The sequence below is a fragment of the Lissotriton vulgaris genome, chromosome 9 (genome assembly GCF_964263255.1).
Source record: "Lissotriton vulgaris chromosome 9, aLisVul1.2, whole genome shotgun sequence".
NCBI classification, from domain to species: Eukaryota; Metazoa; Chordata; class Amphibia; order Caudata; family Salamandridae; genus Lissotriton; species Lissotriton vulgaris.
Genome location: NC_141697.1, coordinates 869,491,353 through 869,515,911, shown reverse-complemented (window position 1 = coordinate 869,515,911; position 24,559 = coordinate 869,491,353). Strand labels below are relative to the sequence as shown.

The following is a 24,559-nucleotide window of genomic DNA, read 5'->3' as shown; positions in this document are numbered from 1 at the left end:
AATCTTCTTGTGCAGCAGCATAGATTACAAATCTATTATCGGGATAGAGGCCTGCCAGAGCATGATAACCCCGCTGCTTCCAAAGTTTAGTTGACATGCTATAAGTAATTATAGCAAAGGGATGAATACTCCAAATATGCATGTTCATTGGAAATGGGATAATTTCAACACCTTTACAATTGCTCTATCACATACAGTACAGCCCTGTTTTATAATGAAAGGCACACCAGAGGGGACACCCCTCGACCACACATTAACAAGCAGTGTATATTCCTCATGTGGATCACTGACATAATATCGATGCATACAATATCGAAACACAAAACTGTTAGAAAATAAATATTGTTAACAAAATATCACCTTCCTATACTTAGCTGATAAAACCACAAATATTGTTGATAAACAGATACATATTTACTTATACGGAAAACATAAATATTAGAAACAAAAATATCTTCACCTTTTAATAAGCATAAAATCTGTCACAAATATTCATTCAAACAATATCAACTGCAATAATATTGCCAAATAATTACACTATTGGTAATAAATATAGAAATACAACTTTTTATGTAAAACAAATATTTTAAATAGACATAAAACATTTCATACACAGTTTTAATTTAAAAGAAAATGTATTACTTTACAAAAATATTTACAATTTACCAGAATAAAATATATAACTAAATTCATATATTTATTTATATAAACAAAATCAAATTAAAAGCTATCAAACTACATATTACACATTATGAATGAAACGTAAACTAGCGTTTACCATAGAAGACTAAAACTGATAAGAAAAAATCTAATTTAACAACTGAATAGTTCAAAAATGACAAGCGCTGTGAGACAGAGATTTTCTGAGGAGACTTTTAAAGAAGATTTGTACACCTCAACAACGTAACTAAATAAGTAAACTTATATTTAAACAAAACTTACTTGTAAATAAACTTAAAAAGTAAAATAGTAAATATTTAACAAAACACTCTCCAACATCTATCTTTTTACATGTACATCCTAAATACAAACTACAACTTCGAAAAGTGATAAGCTGCAAGAAAAAACACACCTATCACAAACCAGCAAACCGCTATAACAAAGTAAACATAAATTATTAACAAATATAAACTTACCCCAACAGCAAGTACAAATAAACCTAACAACCTCAACCTCTACAAACTATAAACAAATGAGCATTTAAAATTAAACTGATGTTTTTTTTTCAAGCAGAAAAGAAATCACCTGCTCTACATTAGAACACCCCAATGGAAAAGCTGCAAAACAGTGTGAAACATCTAAAAACAAAATTAATTTATGTACAAAAAATAGAACTCTTTTCATAATTTCATAAGTAAATAAACATGTACACTTTCAAAAGTTGTATTTATTTATACTATTTTACTACTTTCAGATATAATGAGTGAGAGAACCAAATACACAACATCCCAGAAAGAAAAGCAATTACTTAGGCCTAATTACGAGTTTGGCGGTCCACCGGACTACCAAACACATGGTGGCGGTCACTGTAAATGTAAATGGAAATTGATACTTGTATAGCGCACTACTCACCCGCAAGGGTCTCAAGGCGCTTGTACGAATACCGCTGTGGAACCCATCCTCGCTTTCCCTGTGAGGTGTCCATTCCTGGGCACCCCCAAGGTGGAGGCCAGGCATCCTTAGCGTTGTGGGGGCCGTTGTGGAGATTAAGCAAGCTATTGCCCAGAGTTGCAGAGTGGGACTCCATGATTGGAATAGGCACCGAGGCGAGAATGATCAGGTCCGTGGAATTTTGAGCCCAAGACCCGCTGAGGCGGGGAATTGAACCCTGGTCCCGGGCCAGACCTCTGCATCAGGGTCTGCCGCTCTAACCATTGAGCCACACTTCTCCACTGAACAGGCAGATTGGTGGTCCACCTGCCTTATAACGAATATGGTGGTGGGACCATCACAGGACCACTGTAACAGTTGGGGCTCATGCATATCATTGCAATGGCGTGGTAGTCAGAGGCCCTATATGCTGGCAGTGCCACTGCAGCACTGCTGAGCATATTAGGAGCTTCCTCACCCCCATAGTTTTCATGACGGTGAGGCTACTATGAAATCTGTAGTGTGAGGAAACCAAGGGGGCCTTCAGGGCTAAGGAGTGCCTGCAGTGGGGCACATGTTGTGCCACCCTGTGTGCAGTCACTCCCCTTTCATGCATGGCATTGAACGTTACTGTCCATGCCGTGCTGGAATAGGCTTTGGTGTTCCCAACTAGGTGCCTTTTTTACAGGCACCGCTGTGGGAACGCCAAAGGACCCCCGCCATCCCTCCAGATTGCTTATAATCTTGTGGCCAGCCAGCAGTCGACTTTGGCAGTCCTGCAGTGGGGAGCTGGCAAGGTGGCCCACTCAGGACTAACAAACTTGTAATCAGGCCCTAAATCACATGGGTTACACCTCAACCAAGAAAGTGCAGCAACAGAAAATGTGAATTGGAAATTCACCCAATATTATTCAAATGCGTGCTGTGGGGGGCCTACTACAAAAGATGATGTTGAAATTCCAGTAAGAGAACACAATTACCCCCCCAATGTGACAGAAATACAAGTAAGGGAGGTATTGCACAATATAAAAGAAGCAACCACTAGCACCCAGGAACCCACAAAGTCCTAAAAGATATACTTCCTAAAGTCCCCCAACAGGCCAACTACCATGTATACCCACTTTAAAATGTTTAATTGCATGTACTAAAAAGGCCACCAGTGATATTCATCCTGCTCCTAGAAGATACCAAGGCATAGAATTACCAGAACATTTAACATTGACACATAATGAGGAACCTTTCCTTTCATATGATAAACAAATACTAATATTCTCAGCAGCGGATAACTAACTAAGCCAATGTCAACCTGGATGATGGACAGGACCATTAATTGAGATATACATCTCAATAAATAGATCTCTGTTGCCTCTTTCTGCACTTCACATGCTTGTCTCTGCACTCCTCATGCCTCTTTCTGCACCCCTGCCCCCTCTCACTGCACCTATCCTGCCTGTTTCTGCACCTCTTGCCTCTTTCTGTACATCTGTTGCTTCTTTCTGCACTTCTCTTGCCTCTTTTTGCACCCTTTGCGCCTCTTTTAGCACATCTGTTGCTTCTTTCTACTCTTCTCTTCTTTCTTTCCTTACCCCTCCTGCCTTTTTCTGTACCCCTCTTGCCTCTTTGTGCACCTCTCCTATTTTTTCTGCACTCCTCTTGCCTTTTTTTGCCCCTCTGCTGGTTCTTTCTGCAAGACTCTAGCTACTGCACCTCTTTTGCAAAATTCTGCATCCCTCTTGCCTTTTTCTGCACCCCTCCTCCCTATTTCTGCACCTCTCTTGCCTTCTTCTGTACCTCTGTTATCTCTTTCTGTACCTCACTTGCTTCTTTCTGTACCCCTCTTGCCTCTTTCAGTACCTTTCTTCCCTCTTTCTGTACCTCTTTTGCCTCTTTCTGTATCCCTGTTCCCTCTTTCTGCACCTCTCCTACCTGTTTATTTACCTCTCTTGCCTCTTTATGCACTTCTCTTGGCTCATTCTGTACCTCTTTTATTTCTTTCTGCACTTCTGTTGCCTCTTTCTGCAACTCTCTTGCTTCTTTCTGAACCTCTATTGCTTCATTCTGTACCTCTCCTACTTCTTTCTCTACCGCTGTTGCTTCTTTCTGCACCCCTCTTGCTTCTTTTTGCCTGCACCATTCTTCCCTCTTTGTGCAACTCTCTTGCCTCTTTGTGTACATCTGTTCCTTCTTTCTACACTCTTGCCTCTTTCGCTACCCCTCTTGCCTCTTTCTGCACTTCTGTGGTTCTTTTGCACTGCTCTTGTTTCTTTCTGCACCTCTTGCAAATGTCTTCATCTCCTTGCCTCTTTCTGTACCCGTCTTCCCTCTTTATGCACCTCTCTTGCCTCTGTCTGCATACCTGTTCCCTCTTTTTGTACCCCTTTTGCCTGTTTCTGTAACTCTCTTGCTTTTTTCTGTAGTTCTCGTGCCTCTTTCTGTACCTTAATTACCTCTTTCTGCACTTCTCCTTATTCTTTCTGCACCCTTCTTCCCATTTTCTGCACCCTTCTTCCCTTTTTCCTGCATGTCTCTTTGTTCTTTCTGCGCTGCTCTTGCTTCTTTCTGCACCCCTCTTGCCTCTTTCTGCACCTCTTTTGCTTCTTTCTGTACTTGTGATGCCTTTTTCTGCACCCCTCTAGTCTTTCTGAAAATCTGTTGGTTCTTTCTACACCTCTCATGTTTCTTTCTGCACTTCTCTTGCTTATTTCTACACTATCTTGCTTCTTTCAGTACCCCTCTTGCCTCTTTCTGCACACACAGGGCTACTTTTAAACTGACCTCAAGCTCAGCAGTGCACTCATGCAAGTGCAGAAATGGGCTGCTGGCCTTTAAACTGCCATGCCCCATTATATGCTAGGGACTTAGATGTAGTTTGTATCCCCCTGCCCTAATGTGTACCAGGGCCTTACAGGGGAGGTCATGCCAATCACAGGAGTACCCCAACCCATAGTATACCCTAGTCTATGTAGGTGTGTTCACTGTATTCTAATTGTCTTTCAGCATAGCACTGGCTTGGGCCTGGTTAGGCAGAGCCCAGGGTCAATCAGAGTAATTTACCACCAGTACTAATCAGCACAAAGTTGGGAAGTGCCGAGGGCACAGGATGACTTTGCAACAAGACCTCCTTCCGCACCTCTGTTGGTTCTTTCTGTGCATCTCTTGCTTCTTTCTGCACCTTTCTTCCTCCTTCTGGACTTTTGTTGCCTGTTTCTGCATTTCTCTTGCTTCTTTCTGAGCCTTTCTTCCTCTTTTTGCACATGTCCTACCTACGTACGCATAGTTAGAAATTAGCATTTGAAAACCTTTAAAATTCACTGAAAAAAACATGGGTTTCAGGGATGTTATAGTTAGAAATTAGCATTTAAAAAACCTTTGAAATTCTCTGACAAAAACATAGGTTTCTGGGACTTTTAGTTAGAAATTAGCATTTAAAAAACCTTAGAACTTAACTGAAAAAAACACAATTTTCACAGACGTTATAGTTAGTTGGATATTTCACTTGTACAAAACCAGAGATATATGCCTGTTATAGTTAATTGAGCTTGGTATAATCTGTGCCCCCGCAATGTTCTGCTGATGGCATCACATATTACATTACTCATGACATGGTCAGTGACATCACTGATGACATCTGAAATTACATCATTAATGACGTCACTGATGACATCTTCCACATGATAATTTGATGCACCTCCACCAACCCTAATACAATCTTTGATACACCCACTCTAAAATGCAGACTACCCTTTTCAAAACCAAAGACACACCAATACCAGTTACTACATACCCACTCACTGATTCCTATGTCTACACACACATCTACTCATTCACCCATACAGTCACTCATACATGTAGTCACTCATCAAAACACTATCATATGCACTCATACACCTATACAGACACTCACACACCGCCACTCTCCCACAGAGTTAGTCACACACATAGTCAGTCATGCAAAGAATCAATCACACTCCCATTTACTCACCTACACAATTATACACACACCACCTCACTTATTTATATAGATACTAACACATACTTAGTCTCTTATACAATCACTGACACAAGCACACACTCATCCATACAGCCACTCTCACAAACACTCACTTTCACATGTAGTCATTTATATGGTCCAACACTAACATATATTGCCTTTCACATTTGTAGTTACTCACATATGTACCACTGAAACATCTTAGCACTCACCAACATACCTATACACACACTCACCCACCCATGCAGCCCTTCACAGATGCACTCTTGAACCATATACCCAGTGAATCACCCGCTCACACATCTATGTCCAAAGTCACCCAGCCCCTTCCACCCACACAGACACTCAGGAACCCATACAGATACTCAGACAAGCAATCAATAACCCATATACACACTCATGTAGCTACTCACTGACCCATACAGCTGCTTACAAACCAACTGACAGACAGATACAGACATTCACACAGTTTAGTCACTAACCCATGCATTCAGTAAGACACGTTTAATCACTCACTTGTACAGTCAGTCACGCACCTACTAAATCATCCATTCAGACACTCATACACCCACTCATTCTTCAATACACCTTGGCCTATGTAGATATATAACATTTTTAAGCTTTAAAGAAACACACAGTCACTGGATGATGTAATCAGTGATGTAATCAGTGATGCCACTGACCATGTCATGAGTGATGTAATATGTGATGTCATCAGTAGTGCATTGCGGGGGCGCGAGTTATACTTAGCTCAACTAACTATAACGGCCGAATTTCTCTGGGGTTGGACAAATGAAATGTCTAACTAACTATAATGTCCCTGAAACCGGTGTTTTTTCAGTGAATTTCTAAGGTTTTTTAAATGCTATTTTTTCACTATAACGTCCCTGAAACCTATGTTTTTTTTCAGTGAATTTCAAAAGTTTTTTTTAATGGTAGTTTCTAACTATAACGTCCCTGAAACCTACGTTTCTTTCAGTGAATATATATAAATGTAGATATATAAAAATGAAATATATGTTTAAAAATGTAAAAATATACCTTCCATAAACTTTGAAAACATAAATAAGATTATAAAAATCTTTTACATCTTTAGTCAATATGTAAACATATGTAATTGATATTATTGTGTTTTACACACATAACTATTGTTCTCTTATATTTCTACACACACAATGCTAATTAAATAACACAAACTATTTTAACTACATACACATACAATTAAAACAGATCTTCATACAAATATTTTAAGATAAAAATTCACCCTCAAACATAAATAATTTTTAAAAAGTATTGAACACCAGAGGGATGGCAAATTACTATTCTCACTTGAATCTAAACCACTTTAGGGAAGGTGTTGGACACTAAAAAGGGTGACATTTACTATTGCCACTCTAATCTATACCAATTTGAAGAAGGTGTTGGACACTAAAGGGGTGACATTTACTATTCCCACTCCAATCTATACAAATTTGGGAAAGATTTTGGACACTAAAGGGGTACATTTTACTATCCCCACTACAATCCATACCAATTTGTGGAAGATGTTGCGATAATTTAATATGATTAATATATTTTATTGAATTGTAAATTATTATTTATAAACATTATTCATGTAATGCAATTATTTAAAAAAATACAATATAATTTGCAAATCAATAAAAGGTTTAACATGAAATATAGATTTAGTCGAGTATCCAATAAAAATGTCATATCCCTCTGCTTAAGAAAATAATAAAACCAATATTTTATATGTTAAAGCATCTAAAAACACAAATTTCAACAATTTCATAATTAATAAATGTTCTTACTAAATCGCAAAAAATGTATAAACATAAATCAAACACTACAATAAATTACATACATACAACACTCACAAGCAATATTACATAACCTGGTATTACTATTACCTACAACTATATTTTCTAAGCCAATATTTTTTACAACAATAGTAAAAATATGTTTACCTTTGATATTCCTGTTGGCAATTTTTTTGACATCCAGTATGACACTTACCCCTATATATTTCCCATATGCTCCATGTAAGGATCTAATTTCCCAGTTTTTTCTCATATAAAAGCCTATGCACTACATGTTGTAAGAGGGTTGCCATATAATGGAAATACACATCTGGGTGCTTCAGCTGTCCCTTTTTCCATTCTCATTTTAGGGTGGTTAATTTACCTCTACTTACTTTTCTTGTCTAAATTAATTCAACTGAAATCACGGACAAAGTGCCCTGAATTACATAAAGACCCCTGGGAATAAAAAACATCTTTGCCAGGGACACCCTACCCACGACCGACAGTTGGAGAGTGCTCTCTTGCCTTCCAGAACTCGCCCCATTGTCAGTTTATAGTTTTCTATCTTGTTTCACACCACCTGTATCCAAAATATTTAAGTTTCATTAGAGCTCAATCACGCTCTGTACATTGCAGTCAGGAGTCATTTTGATCCCTAAGCCTTCCATTCTGAAACAGTTTTTACTTTTTGTGACTTATACGCAATCCCAATACTTCTCCAAACTCTTCTAGTATATTTAATATGTTCGGCAACAAGCAGTTCAGTTGTTGCAGAATATTGATGCATTCCTTGCATAAAGTTATGGTCCTCCTCACATGTTTTAGCATAATAAAAGCCACTTGTATTGACTCGGGGAGCATTCCCATATCAAAGGATTCAATATAAACTTCCAGTTGTTTTTCTCCCAGTAGACCCTCCTTAGTGTGATATAAATCGATAGGTAAGCTGTCCACGTCTTATCCAGGGATTGTATAGATGCACTTATTTCTTCTTTTGTAAGTGGTGCGTTCAATGCTTCCCACAGCTCAGCAGTGGCTGTAGTAATAGGCAGCCCAGTTAACAGTCCTGCACTTACTGCATACGTATACCTATGTTAGTAAGTCATAGCATATTCCTAGTAGATTCATATTTCTAGGATTAGTATGAAGACATAATGTGTTTGATACTTGGTGAGGTTTATCTCTTATGCCTCAACATTTATTATTGTTGAATCATTTTATGTTTCACATTTAAATTGGGAAAGGGCATATGTGAAAAGAGTCAACTTTTTTATTCTAAATCCATTCCCACAACATTTGAGGAACGTGCTTATATTGGGAAAGTTGAATTTCCTATTGTTATTTTAAGGCAACACACATTGGGGAAAGTGCAAAGATCGAGTGGTTGCTGGGGTAGGCACTAGTCTTCCTCCAATCCCTCAAACATTAAGGAGTGTGTAATGTGTATATATGAGGGGATGTAGATCTATTTTTCTTACTCCAATCCCATAAACGTTAGGGAAAGTGCCTATATATGGTTAAGGCTAGATCTACTAAATATCGCCGATCCAATAACCCTTAGGTAGAGTGTATATTTGAGAATAGGTTAGAATTACTGTAACTATTCCATGTACAATCCAACAAACAGTGGAAAACAAGGGTCACATTTACTAACCTAGCTCCAATCTAAAAAATCGTGGGAAAAATACAAACATTTTATGGTGGTCATATTTACTATTCTAACTCCAATACAACAATTATTTTGGAAAATGCAATAATTGGGCTAGGCAGGGGGTGGGAGGACTGTTTTACTATTTTTAGCTATAACCCAGAAAACATTAGGTGAAGTCCATATTTTCGGGGCATGAGCCAGTATTAATGTTCGAACTCCAATCCCAACAACACTGAAAAATATGTATATTGAGTGAGTGCAGTTGGGGGCACATTTAATATTCTAACTTCAGTCTACAAACATAGAGGAAAGAGCACGTATATGGGTTAAAGGTCTGATTTGCCATTCTAAGTCCAATCAAACAAACAGTGAGAAAATTGCATTGATTGGGGAGAGAATATTTACTATTCGAACTCCAATCCCCCCAAAATACTATGAACATATTATTTAACAATCGTGTTAAAGTAATATCTAAAAATCTGATTATAAAATTATTTTCGAATATTGTGTGCCCAACTAATTTTTCTGAAATCTAAAGTCTATTATATTGTTTTTCTAATATAGGGTGCTAATGTAATTGTAGAATAAATAAAAAAAGGATCAAAAGTATAGTTGCATGGAAAAAAATGCAAACGCCAACATAAATTTTTAATTAAAAAGATTATATACAACTCAAAAATGAGCTGAACCCCTTCCATGCTGCCGTCGGCCATTGGCCGACAGCAGCACTATCTCGCTGGTGCTGCCGTCGGCCAATGTCCGACGCGGCCCCGCCCGTTTTGCGGAAGTGCCGCACTTCCGCAAAATCGGCGGCGCAGCCAACGGGTTAAACACAACCCCCCATTTTTCATCCAAAATATTGTTTTTAATATTTTCAAACACTCTAGCACAACAATTTAACCCCTTGCATGCTGATGACGGCCCCTGTCCGTCATGCATCACGGTGCTTGTGTGCTGATGACGGCTGGGGGCCGCCATGAATCCCCCACTCTTCAAAACGGCCGCACAGCACAAAAATTCCCCCCGCATGCAAGGGGTTAATGGCCTGATATTTATTTAGATTAATAATCCTGATAATAAAACATTACCCACCTAACCCCATACAATTCACAACCCATTCTATGAAAAAAGTATTCTTTTTTAAATTATCCAAATGTTACAATGTACAAATTTAGATTTTTTTTATATTAAATTAAAACTATACAATATGAACTTTATATTTATTAACATATTTTCAATATCAATTTCTAACAATGCAACCTTCAATGAACCCTACAACTTGTCAAATAAAATTAAAAACTCAATTCTAAACAGCTCAAATTAAATAAACAAAACATTTACAAAATGAACACATACATATTTCATAATTAAACTATTTATAAATATTCAAAATTGAAACACTACCCACAAAACCTTCAAAATAACCCACATTCTGTAAAAACACTATAAAAACAAATCATATGTAAATTAGTACTGAAAACTAAGGAAATACTTTTATATCTAAACCTTTAAAAAACTACACGTTTCAATCTTAATCAAACTATATTATGTACCCCAATAATTGTGTATACTATAATTTTAACATCAATACTGTTTACAACATTAAAGAACTATGTGCTTACCTTTGGCATTATGTTCCAAAATACTTTTACAGTTATAATATTTTGACCATGATGTTATGGTTAAAAAATATTTTGGAGTCGATATCCAGCTACCATACCATTCACAAATAAATGAAGTCCAGGACTTGATATCAAGGACTTTAAAGTCAGGTCTGCTCTGCTTGTGATGGTGCATCATATTGCACAAAAGCCGATAGGTTTAAAAAAAATAAAAGGTCCTTGTAAGCTCAGGCTACCATTGGCATGCGACTCGCTAAAATCAGCCTGCTTTTTGGAAACATTATGATCAGCAAAAACAATGATTGACATTGACAAATACATTCTGTATTGATGTTTTCAGATGCAGTACAGATCACAGTGGTACTGTATACACTGCTTTAATAAGTTGTAATGACCAAGTGGGCCAAGATGGTGGACATGCCCATCTGAACTTCTGAACACTGGTGGCATTTTTGTAACCCTGGTGCTGCCATAACCAAAAAACTGAGGCCCTAGATGTGTCTAGGGCACTGCTAACCCTCCGGTCTCCTCTTTTGGGTCCCATGGCCGTCTGCATTAAATGCGGGACAAGAACAGCCATTAGGACAGTATCACAGTGTGAAGAGAGCAAGTTGGCAGAGGAGCCCGACTAGAGGCAGCCCCCAACTAATATGGACTCTGATGTTGAAGGTTCGCATCTGCAGCTTAGGATCCCGGTGCCAGGTCTAGAACCTGTCCTTCACGCTGCCTCACTGCCCTTGGATGGTGATGAGTGTGGTGAGATCACCAATTGGGCTTCAGCCTGAGTTTGGTGTGTCAGGCGAGCAGCAGCCGGATTGATCCGGAGCTCCAGGTGGTGAAGAGGGAGTGCAATCTGCAGTTAGGAGCATCTGCAGTTGTGAGATGCTCCGGACTCTGGGGGGTCCTGGGTTCGCTTGTGCTCCAGTCTGGAGGGAACACAAGTGGTGTCATGCCACATAACACAACAAGGCCCATCAGACTAACTAAGATCCTGTGCAGCGAGGAGCACAGTAGATTGGGCCCAACATCATGGGATGCAGGAGTGGAGGTCTCCCCGTCTTCTTTTTGTCTTTCTGGATGAAGTTGATGGGCTGCTGGAGGGACCTATAGTATGCCCCCTCCCAATTGCAGAAAACAACAGTTAAGAACTACCCAATTGGGAGGGTACAGAGGTCTAGAACAGCTTTGTGTCAATTGGGGCTTGGTAGCTTGCAACATCTGTGCCGGTTGCTGGTGCTGCTGCCTTGACAACTAGGGGCGCAAGCGGGCCGGATTACACTTGTGCAAGTTATGACTTTGGTGTAACTCTACAAGGTGTGATTTCCTACTCACAGGTAACACTGAAAAACTTGGTTCAAAGTACCAGTGATGAATATGAAAGACAAGTTACTGTAGCCCTGCAAGACACTATTCAATGTGTAATTGACATGGAAGTATTGCTTTTGGGTTACTAACAATCCAATAAAGGGACCAGAGACACTGTGGAAACAGCAACAAACCTTTTTTTCATTATTCATTGTATCGCACACACTGTACTAAAAAGAATTACCACTTTTAAGTAAAAAGTAATTATTACTTCAGGAACAATCTGTTTCTCAGTACATTTAAGTCAACTACACAGAATATTATAAAAACAGCAACAAGACATGTAATAAGTAATGAGAATACAATGAACATTTTAGGCATTGTAAAAATGTAATTTAAAATGTTATCTAGATTCCTAGTGCCTACCACTATGAGCAATATTATGAGAACATGAAAGGCAGAGCAAATTGCAGTCTAAAGTTTTTTAGGGAAAATAGACACACTGCATACTAGTGATGTGACCCTAGCCCCCCCGCAGCACATCCAACCATCTGGTCATGGTGACTTGGATGCCATTCTGCAGGCCATTCAGACTTCTAGTCAGCGCTAGAGTCTAAAAATAGAGGAAGTTGGGATTGAAGTTTCTTTACTCACCAGGGTCTGCGAGGGGTGGCAGATAGAGTCATGGGGGAACGTGTGCCTAGAGGACAAGGTCTGAGAACTCACCTTGACTGTCTCCCATCTGTACACCATTGCAAAAACATTGGAAAATCAAGTGAAAGATGCTGAAAACAGAGCACAGTGTTGTAACCTGCACTTTGAGAGCTTCCCTGAGAGAGGTGAAGACAAGAACCCAGATACTTTTCTTTAAAAATGTATTCTCACTTGTAGCCTCCGGAAAACTCTCCTCGTGCTTTAACATCAAACAGGCCCACAGAGCCTTTGCAGAAAATAAACCACCAGGAGCTCATACAAGACCCATGATCACCAAAATCCTCAACTATAAAGATCCAGATTAGAATCTGTACAGGGCGCATGCAAAGGAGTCGCTAGTGCTTTCCATAACATGGAATTCTGATATTTCTTGATTACTCCCGAAATGTACAACAGCTGAGAAAATCCTTTGATAAAGTCAAGAAGTTAAGAGCCCAAAAGATATAATGCATTCTCATGTTACCTGCAAAACTAAAGTAAAATTTCACCTCCAAGTCCCATTCTTTTTGAATCTCCAGAGGTGGCCGGGAATGGGCTACAGAATAGAAGCTGATCCACAATAACAGGCCCCTTCCTTGGGGGTCCCCTGATGTACCTAACAATTCTACACACACCAGGCATTGGACCACACATTGTAGGTGCACCATGTGAGGAAACCCACACTGCTTAATGAAAGACTCATCTGATTCTGAAGTAGATAGTCCAATGAGCATACCAAGGCAATACCGAGGCAGAGAACTCCTTCGCCTCACTCCACAGATTTGCGAGTCACTGCTCCGATGGATCCTGGACCCAGTACTCACTATTTGACAGCACCATGCCATCCTGCAGGGTTATAATTACATCAGGTAGATGATGAAGGAGCTATTCAATGAAATAAGTGTTGGGAGGCCGACAGATGCTTCTGGTGGTGGAGGGGTTGTTGGGAGGGAGTTTCAGTTGTCCACCCATCAGACATCATGGTTTTTTTTTGTTGTTGTTGCCTGCCCGATTTTCTTTTGTTCACACACACACACTATGGCATAGCCACTCCTTGACATTATGAATGAAATATAGCTCATGATAGGGGAAACTTCATGCCCCTTCTCTCTCACTCCACTGAACTAATGTATGATTTCATACCCATGTGCTAGAATCTTAAGGGCCTTATTGATCGAATAAAATAAGGTGTGGTTCTCTGCTTCACAAAGAAACATGCCCAGGCCATCATGCTTCAAGAGACACACCTGCTTGCTAATAATTGTACTATGTTGGCACAATATAGATACTATAGGGTGTATCACGCTGATTACACAAAACTCGCAGACCATAGCGGAAAAAAAATGCTTAGCACTTCACAGATGATAAATTGACACAAACACAGACACTAACACACAAATTTCAACAATACTTAACACTGATTCAGTGACATCCCCAGAGGTGATCTGCGAGGCTGGGAAAGCCACCAGGAGAGGCAAAGCACACTTATATCTTAAATGATAAGAGAGGGCGGAGAATCAACAGTTAACGTTCCTGGAAGCAGCTATTGTGATCCTGAAGAGGTCATATCATGATTACTCCATTTAGGAAATCCAACCTTAGAGCCCAGCCGGGCCTCAAGCTTAGGGGTCTTTGTAAAGACATTTAGAGCAACCAGGGTGCTCCTGCTTCATATAGTCCTGGCCAGACTATATGAATTGAGGGACCCCACTGCTCAATTACTTGTAGACCTCAAAAAGGCATTCCATTTGGTTGTCTGTAAGTTTCTGGGGGACATTCTAATGATAATGGGATTTGGACTCAATTTTCGGTCATATCTTCAACTTTATTTGCACAACCAGGAGCGCAGGCTTGTGTTAAAGGGACCTGATGAACCTCTTCCCTGTTGAACGGGGCACAGAACAAGGTTGCCCACTGTCCCCTCTCTTGTTCGCTCTGGCCATAGAACCCCTGTCGGTCGGGGTCAGCTGGAATGCACAGGTCTGGGGATTTGACTGGGGGTTGGCAATTGAAGACTGTATTGCACTATCCCTGGATGAAGGCCTCCTGTTTCATTCCCGGCCCTCCTTTTCAGGACCCCACCTATTAAATACGCTGACCCTGGAACTGGATCTGAGGGTCAATTGGACCAAGTCTCTTTTAGTTCCCTTGAATAGTGATGAAAGTAATGCTAATTGGCAAACCCAACTTCCTATCAGGAGGCTGTTTCCCATATCTGGAGGCCCATTACGCCTTGGACCCACACCTCACATGGACTCTAAGGGGCTTATTACGAGTCTGGTGGTTCACAGACTGCCAGACTTTCAGGGGGATGGTGGTGGCGGTCTTCTGACTACCATATTATGACCAGGGCAGTCGGGCCACCCTGGGACCACTGCAAAAACCAGAGATCAAAGATCCCTGGCGGTGTTGCGGAGGTCTTTAAATTGCAATACGCGTGGCGAGCCACTGCAGCCCCACAAAGCATATTATGAGTTTCCTCACTGCCACATTTTCCATGGCCGTGCGACTGCGATGAAATGTCTGGCGTGAGGAAACACCTTGTGCTTCTGCGACATGTGGATGCATACAGGGGGGACACAACATGTGTTCCCCTGTGTGCTTGCATCCCAGTACCTGCATGGCATGGAATGCAGCAGTCCAAGCCTTGCAGGTACTGATTTTGAGATTCCCATTGCAATGCTTACTTCATAGGCACCACCGTGGGAACGCCAAAGAACCGATGACCAGACAAGAGAAAACTCCTGATCTGGTGGGCAGTTCAAACATGGGTTTGGCAGTGCAGGTGTGAGGTGGTCATAATAAGGCCTAAACCTGCAACCACTTCTGTCTAATCTGACAAGTTCCCTGACTTCCTGGGTTGAACTGCCACTTAACGTAATAATAGCCTTATTCAAAATTATTTTACTCCCACACATATTATATATATTAACCAAAACTTATCGCTATGGATCCATCAGCACTGGTTCCAGGTGTTATTCACTAATGTTAAATATTTTATTATGGGCCATCCACCCCTCCTGAGTGGCCTATGGTAAATGCACAAGGTCAGCATCTAATGGAGGTCTGGGAATGGCAAATATTCAATTTTACTATTGGGTCTCCCATCTAATAATGATAAATGATTGGTGGTTGGAATGACCCGACATACCAACTTGAAATTGGAGACTGGAGTATGGGGTCCTCTATGGCTTACCTATAGAGAGACTTGGTTCCCTGAAATGTATCAGGATTCACCCAGATTGTTCTGCAGTTGTGGCATGCTGCTTTATGGCAGCCAGGCTGGGACCACAGATTTACCCTTGATACCCCCTTTGAAAGTGTAGATGGTTGCAACATACATTGGGATTATAGGGACTTGGAAGATGGGAGCTCATAGGTATTTTGGTACTGGGAGACATATGGCAGTGTTCACATAATACATTTTTCCAGGAAATCTAAGCATAAGTCTCTCTACATAGATCCCTATTCTACTGGTACCTAAAATAAGACATGTAGGGGCAAATTATCAAGGGGGTTTATCTCTGCTTTTTTGGCTTTAAAAGCCAAGAAAGCGGAGATAAAATTATCTCCCTATTACCTAGCTGTCGCTAACACCAGTTAGCGACAGCTAGTAGGAGATAGCGACCATCTTGGACCCCGCTTTGCATGTCAGTGAAATTTATCACTAATGACATGCAAAGTGGGCGTGCCAAGATGTTAGTGACTGGAAACAGTCGCTAACATCGCTATCTCCTATTACCAACTTTTGGAGATATTCTGCCCCTGAGCAGTTCTTAGCCATGTTATCCAATGGTAGGTGGATAACATGGCTAAGAGCATTAGCTCGGTAATGCATGAACATTGCTGACTTTTCAGCAATATTCATGCATTTCGGCCGATTTTTATCGCTTAGGAGATAAACCTTGATAATAGCAAGGTTCCTAAGCGATAAAATCGCCGCAGCTCGGCGATAAAAATATTGCCGCTAAGCCAACATAGCGATAATTATCGCTAGTTGTTGGTAATATGCCCCGTACTTTCCTCACACTGTAACACCTTGGGTAATGTGCCCAACGTCAACCCATTAGAGGCAAAACTGTACATGCCCCCTGATGAGGAAAGGAATTTCATAGGTTTCCTAATCTTGTATATACATGCTGTGCCTTCCCTTGATCGACTCAGAGCCCGTTGTGAGATCTGGGTGGGTCAAATACACGATCTTGATTGGAGAGATACTTGCATGTCCACAGATCCCTGGTCATTGCCACCAGGCTACGATTGATACAAGTTAATTTCCTCCATGTGACTTACCTTACAGGTTAGACTGTAGTGGGCTAACAAACTGGCAACCCCCTGGTGCCCACGTTGTCAAGCAGAGGAGAATAATTTTTTCAGCTAGTCTGGGAATGTCCAAAGATCCAACAATACCTGGGGGGGGAATATATTCAATCCTCACATACATGTTGGGAGGCCCAGTGTTGGCCATCCCCCAAAGTAATTTTGCTGGGAATAGTCTATGATTTGGGGGGAAAGCTGGGAGGTTGCACTTTATTTGGTATTAGAACATTACTTGCCAAGAGGGAACTTGCAAAGTAGCAGCGTTTCCCGTCGGACCCCCTCTGTCAAACTGGTGGACCGCCATGGACTGGTGTGCTAATGTTGAAGAGCAAATATATCGATCCAGGGGATGCCCATGGATCCAGGCATACCAAGGTGTGGAGCAAGTGGTGGTAATATTACGGTCTTTAAGGTATTAAAATATGGTTCTTCACTTGGTATTTAAAGTTTTCTGCCTTGGAAATGTCAAGTGTGTGTTTTTGAAAAGCAATAAAATGTATTTATCAAAAAAGAATTCTATAATTTTCACAAAGAGTTTCAAAATGGGTCCATTCTGCAGCACACATATAAAGAAATGATTGCTTTTGTGCAGGAAGATTCCCTTTTGACTGGGGTGTGAGCTTTGGTCAAACAGTAACCACAATCCTTGGCAGGAGAAAACATAAACAAACACTAAACAAACCTGTGCTTCCCCTCTGGTTGCTTGGCACAGAGCCATCAGGCTTGACTTAGAAGCAATGTGTAAACTATTTATGCAACCCTTCAACCATTATTCAGAGAAAACACCACACAAAAAGATTCCACACCAGGTTAGAAAAATAGAGCTTAGTTATAGAGACAAATTGAATAGCAAAAAATGCTATTTGGAATATCTGGACACACCGGACAAAATCAAAAGTTGAGGCCGACCGGGAAGGAGCACAGGCCATCTGCAGGAACCCACTTAGGCCCACTGAACAAAAGCGTAAATGCATCAGTTCTGCTTGAAGATGCGCTGCTCAGCCACGGAGGTGCTTCAGTTCTGCTCGGGGATTCGGCGCTCACCAGAGGATGCATCGGTTCAGCTGAAGAAACCCCTTAGGTGCACTTCCAAGGATCTAGGAATGGAGAGGCCCCAATTGGCATGGTAGACTCACAGAGTCTAGGTATAAAAGCAGGTTCATTGGAAGCTTTTAATGTTCCTGAGACTTCAGATAAGGAGGCCAGCCATCCAGCTAGAATAACTCTTGGTTCAGTTCAAGTGATGCAGGTCTAGTCTCCTTACCCAGGAAAGAAGCCAGAAGGTCAGCACACTCTGTGGGGACAGGATGCAGCCTGGGGTGACAAATGCATTTGTCATTTTAAGTGGGTAGGGTATTCCACTTACGTAGGTCACATGCTCACCATGCCACTGAAGTCAAGCTAGCCTGGCTGATGAAGGGTGATACCATGAAACTGCTCCCAGGAGGCTTGTTTCCAATCCAGGGAGGACCTGGCCTGGCAGTTCAGGCTGGACTGTTCCCATGGTGAGCAAGGTCATCTCTGATTTGCATATGGCTGGGTCTAAACTAAACTGGAATGTCATGGTGGGTAAAGAAACAATGGATTAAGGCCCAGAACTCTGTACTGGGGGTGAATGTTCAACATTGTTTCAGCACTCTGCCAATCAATTGTTCTTTTTGCTAAAGTAAGAAAATGCAGACTTGCTGAAAGTGGCATTTTCAGAAATGTAAATTCAAATCAGACTGCAGCATAAGCTGGGATTTAAAATTAGGATTCCAGAGACACAAGACTTGGGAGGTCTAATCTTTCTGAATTTGAAAATACACTAAAATGTAATAAGGTAATACCAGTGTTATCCTATGGGAGAGATAGGCCTTGCAATAGTGAAAAAAGACTTTAGGAGCTTTTCACTACCAGGACATGTACAACTTAAAAGAACATGTCATGACTTTTCAATACATTGCACCCTGCCCTCTGGGTTGTCCAGGGCCTACCTTAAGGGTAGCGGTTATGTATAAAAAGGGAAGGTTAGGGCCTGGCAAAAGTTTTTTGGCCAGGTCAACATGATTGAGGGGCTACTTAAGTGGGTGGCACTATCGGTGTGGCAAGTCTACCAGTAGCATTCATTTACAGGCCCTGGGTGTACTACTGTACTAGGGTCTTATAAGTAAATTAAATACGGCCATTGGGTATGAACCAATGTTACCATGTTAGTGGAGAGCACAAGCACTTAAGCATTGGTCAGCAGAGGTAAAGTCCTGAAACCAGCAAAAACAAGGTCAGAAAAGTGGAGTAGTAAGGCAAAATGTTGAGGGAAGACCATCCCAAGGCTGTCAGGTCTAACAGTGTCCCTTCCTGCACAAAATCAATCCTGCCTGCAACGGGGGCACCCGTTTATGCATGGTGCAAAGTGCCTTCATTAGCACTATGCAGCCAAAGGTGCACCAGTGCAAGAAGAGAGCATGAATGCAGCATATCTAGATGGATATGGCACATTCCTGCCCTCTCCCTTTCATGCAATGTCTTACTGCATTGCATTGGTTGAAAATAATTATAAATTCGGCCCTCGGTGTATAAGCAGAAAACGTCATCCTTGTAGCCTGGAATGTAGGGATGGTGAAGAATAATTGATTTTGGTATCTCTCGGGTGCTGTTCCATCATTCTATGTGCTCTTGAAAAGGAACATATAAATGACAGATGCACCTTCTCTGACCCATCTCTGTCACTTAGATGGATCAACTAGTAACAGGGACAGGTTCTTTACCTCATGACTGTTACAGGAGAATTGTGGAACTATGGCCCCTGACAAGAAAATATTACAGTCCTTCAAATGGTAATCAAGAGCTTACTGATGCACTGATCTAAAAAAATGAAGACAGTGTAGAGCCTGACAGTAGGGACTGGCAAATTTGAAGTTTATATATATATGGGTAAGCATTAAATTCAGGTCTGTCAATGAGTCAATCTTTTTCAGAAGTAGATACAAACAGCAAGTCATAGAGTGGACACCTTACCATGAACGACGAAATGCAGTGTTGCTACTTACAAAGCTGTGAATTTATACCTTTATCATCTTTGTGAGGAAACAGTCGATGTAATCTCGTGGGGAACTGGGATCGAGCGTCTCCTTGTGTGTTTTGACTCTCTCTGTCACAAAGTTACGGAGGTTTTCCAGGTGCTTCAACTTTGCGTGGTGTGGACCTGGGAGGTGCTTTACGACTCTTGTAAAACTAGAGAATATCTGCATGTAATGAAATATAAAGCATTCATTATTTATACCACCATAAACACAATACTTGATATTTTACCCAAAGGACAAACATTTGGAAATGTGTTTTTGCATCTGAAAACACTGTAACCATTTTTGTAGTCATTGTAGCAGGTTTTGCATTCAGTATGATATTTCTGGCTAATGTAGACTTGTATTGCCTTCTGTGCTGTTTGTAGCAGATTTATTTTCCTCTGAATAAAACCTAATAAATATATTCTAAATAAAAAGCTCATCTTTTAATGGGGATCGTAAGGAGCTAGCAGTAATGAAGGTAAAGAAGCAGTGTGTGAGTATTATACATTCCACAAGTTCTGGGTGTCCTATTGGGGAGCCTGGAACTGCCTATATCATCACTAAATTATTTTTCTCTTTCTGTGCTCATAATCTGCTGGGAATATTCAACTCTTCATTCATTTAACATGTTCTAGGAGCAACAAAAGGGTGAGATGTACACATTCTTTTTATGGTTGCAAACACCCTGATTTGGAGTTGAGACTGCAAAAATATATTTTTTAATGTACTAATCCCATTTTAGGAATTGATAAACTTTTACCAATTCCTAAAATGGGATTGCATTCCATATGGATTCAGTATTCAGAGTGAGTATGTTGAAGACATTCCTTCAAAAAACTAAATTAGTTTGCAATGTGTCAGAGTTCTGCGAGGGAAATCAGGGAACAAAACATTGAAAAACTACTGACTTCAGATTTAAGGAGCAAATGCATTTGTAGAAAAGAAAAGGTCTCCTACGTACATCTTCCTCTTTGTTAATATACAATATAAGTTTGTTGGGGAGTATACAGTGGTCTAGAGGAAAGCTGCCAACTCTAAAACAACCTTTCAAAAAAAGAAAACTTTTCTTGTTAAATGAACTACTGAATCCTTCAAGGAAAATGGTCTGCATCTTAAAAATATTTACTTTAGTGAGAGGTGGTCACAGACATGGTGGTATGTTGACCCTAGCATGCCACCATCCCTGTGATGGCCACTAATCAGAGTGAGTGTTGATCTACCACATTAATGTGACATGCATCATTTGTATACATGAGGTAGGTAAGTTTGTGACCCACTCCAAATCAGAATTTAGCCAACCGATCAACTAGTAGATAGGTCAATTTGTTAAATTCTTCATTGGTCACAAAAACACTGGCTGCAAATTGAAACTGGAGTTTTGCGACAAGGTATTCATACATTTCGCTCACAATTTCCTAACACATTTAAATAAGATCATCTAATACCTACAGCACCAATTACAGCAAAAGCAACTTCCAACATTAAAATCATGTGGCCAGATGATCGACATTGTAATATCTACACCATGAGCCACTTGTTCTTAGTTTGTTAAATTTGGGAGTGCTTAGAAACAAGCCAACCCCCAGTTGAAAGTCTATTTAGAAGCAGGTCAATCAAGTTAGCATAAGTTTTGAATAAACTTTTCCTATATCTTTCCAACTTTTCACATCACTTTTGTTGTCCATTCTTGTAACAGCCACATTTCATCTTAATTTTACATTCATTTGTTTTATTTTTCAGTAAAATGAAACAGCGGTCAGAGTTAGGTGAAGAAGTGGGAGAGGCAGGTTGTCAGGCCTTTTCAGATTTTGAGGTGGGTGTGTTTGTGTTGCAGCATGGTAGGCAATGAATGCACAGCTTGGCCCTGAGAACAGAGAATGCTTTGCTGGTATTTTATGGTTTATTCTGGCACTGTAATTGCAAATAGCTTTGATGGTGGCTTAGTTTAGAAACTATTTAGCCTTATGCAATGTTTGTGTAATGTCAGAAAATGGAAACTACATAGTTTTAAAATTTCAAGGTAATGAGGTAGTGGTAAATATTGTTTGATACACACAAAATGGGTAAAGGGAAGACATGGGGTGAGTACAAATAACAGAAAGAAGGGATGTAAGCCCAGAAAACTACCCTATGCTTTTGCCATGGTCTGAACAAAGTGTCATAAGATGTAGAAGTTGGTGATGTCAACACAGGCTGAAGGGTCCAGAATAGGCATCACTGACATAATATCAATGCATAAAATATTGAAACATAAAAATATTGAAAATTAAATATCAATAACAAAAAATATTGACTTCCTATACTTAACTAGTAAAACCATAAATTTCAAGAACACAAATGTTATTAAAAATATACATTTTTACCTATATGGTAAACAACAACATGGGAAACAAAAATATTGTCACGTTTAAATAAACGTAAAATATGTAAAAAATATTGATTTGAAAATAATCATTAATAAGTAAATAAAAAATACTTTTTACAAAAAACAATGATTTCAAATAAGCCCAAGACCGTTTATACACATATTTTGATTAAATAAAAATACTTTAAATCAAGAAAATATTCGCTATTCACCCCAATATATTATATAACTAAAATATTAATAACACAACCCCAACAAATATAGCATCACTTACATTTAAACCCTAAATTAGTGTTTACCATAGAAAGATTCAACTGATTAAATCAAGTTAAATATTTTAAATTATATTCAATAAAATAAAACTATAAACAACTTTAACCAATAAAATCAAACAAACAACTAAATAACAAATATAAATAGAACACTAACATAAACACCTAAATGCTTCAAAAACAACAAGCGCACATGAAGAGGAAACTTTGCTGAATTCTCGCGCTAGACCATTACAGAAGAAATATATATCATCTAAATAGCTACCTAACCAAGTAAGTAAACTTATATCTAAACTAAAACGTAATTGTTATTAAGCAAAAAACATAAAATAGCAAATAAACATTAAAACACTCTCCAACTCCAATCTCTTTGCATGGACTTCCTAAAAGAAAAAGTTATGACTTGAAAAAACGATAAAGTGCCAGAAAATACAAAGTATCACAAACCAGCAAATATATATATGAAAGTAGGTATTCAAAAATGAATGAACACTATAAACTCACCAACATAGCGTGAAAAAAGAAACCTAATGACCTCACCCTCTACAAACTACCAACAAATTAACATTCAAAATGAAACTTATAGGTTCTTTTCATCCTACAGAAAAGAAAGCACCTGTTCCACATTAGAAGCCCTCCTACAGAAAAGTTGCAAAACCGAGTGAAACATCTAAAGAGAACGTACATGTTAGTATACAAAACAGAAGTAGTTACATATTATTACATCTAAATAACAAACGTACACACTTTAAAATATTATATATATTTATGGTATTACACTCCTTCCAGGTAAAATGACAGAGGCTGCAAAGCATATCACTTCACAGCATGAATGCAGTTATTAAATCACATAGGTTACACCTACTGCCAAGAAAGTTCATCACTGGAAGATATAAACTGGAAATGTACTAAATATTATTCTAAGGCAGACATGCTGTAAATTGGCTTCTACAAAAGATGATTGCATGATTCATGTAAGAGAGCACAATGACTCCCCACATGTGACAGAAACAGAAGTTAGGGCAATATTGCAGGTTATATGAGAGGCAAGCACTAGCTCCCAGGAACCCACAACCAAAATCCTGAAGAATATACTACCTAAGGTTCTTAAACACATAACACCCCAACTACCACCTATTCCAGTTTAAAATGTTCAATTGCACAAACTAAAAAATCATTAGCAATACCCCACCTGCCAATATAACATACGAATACATACACATATTTGAATATTTAACAGTCACACCTAGGGCCTCATTACAATGTTGGTAGGATCATAACTAACAGGCTGTCGTTTGGGGTATGAACTGACATCTGGTGCTGCGGTCCGACCGGCATATTAGGATGCTGGCAGTAGGAGGCAGTGGGCAAAGGGCTCGACCATAGCTATAGACGGGATCAAGGATTCCTTCAAACCATCGTTCGGAATGTAATTCCCTACATGAAGGGTGCTACCTTTTCAGAAACTCCCATAAGGAATACAATGTCGCTTTCAGACAGCCTTTCAATGGCAGTCAGACCACCTTTGAAAGGCTGCCAGAAACGGATTTGGGGGCCCATAGCAGGACCCCCATCCCTCCACGGCCTCTGCTATATGGACCTGGAAGGCACCTGTGGTGTCCCAAAACACATCAATACCCTGTGTGCAGGGTACCACATGGTACCTAGCACATAGTGCATGGATGTTTGAAAACAAAAATCTTTCCAATGCGGCTTGTCCTGTGGGTCTTTTTCGACCACAGCACAATCCGCAATGGAAACATTGATGTTTATGACTGCCTCATGGGTGCTCACATCCCAATTTGTTGGTTGGAACTGCTAACTACTAGTCGTTCGGTTTCCATTCCGAAACAATGTCAGTCAGATGTTCATCCGACCGGCATCAGTATCAGGGCCATAAT

At 39.9% G+C, this 24,559-nt stretch overlaps 1 protein-coding gene across 1 annotated transcript in view; it reads right to left on the bottom strand.

The window, feature by feature from the left end:
* LOC147692397 (cytochrome P450 2A13-like) overlaps nt 1–24,559 on the bottom strand; it is a 326,869-nt gene that overhangs the window by 84,692 nt on the left and 217,618 nt on the right. The window contains exon 5 of the mRNA XM_086938614.1: nt 20,022–20,198. Within this exon, the coding sequence (XP_086794740.1) occupies nt 20,022–20,198 (177 nt within the window). The remainder of the gene's footprint in view (nt 1–20,021; nt 20,199–24,559) is intronic.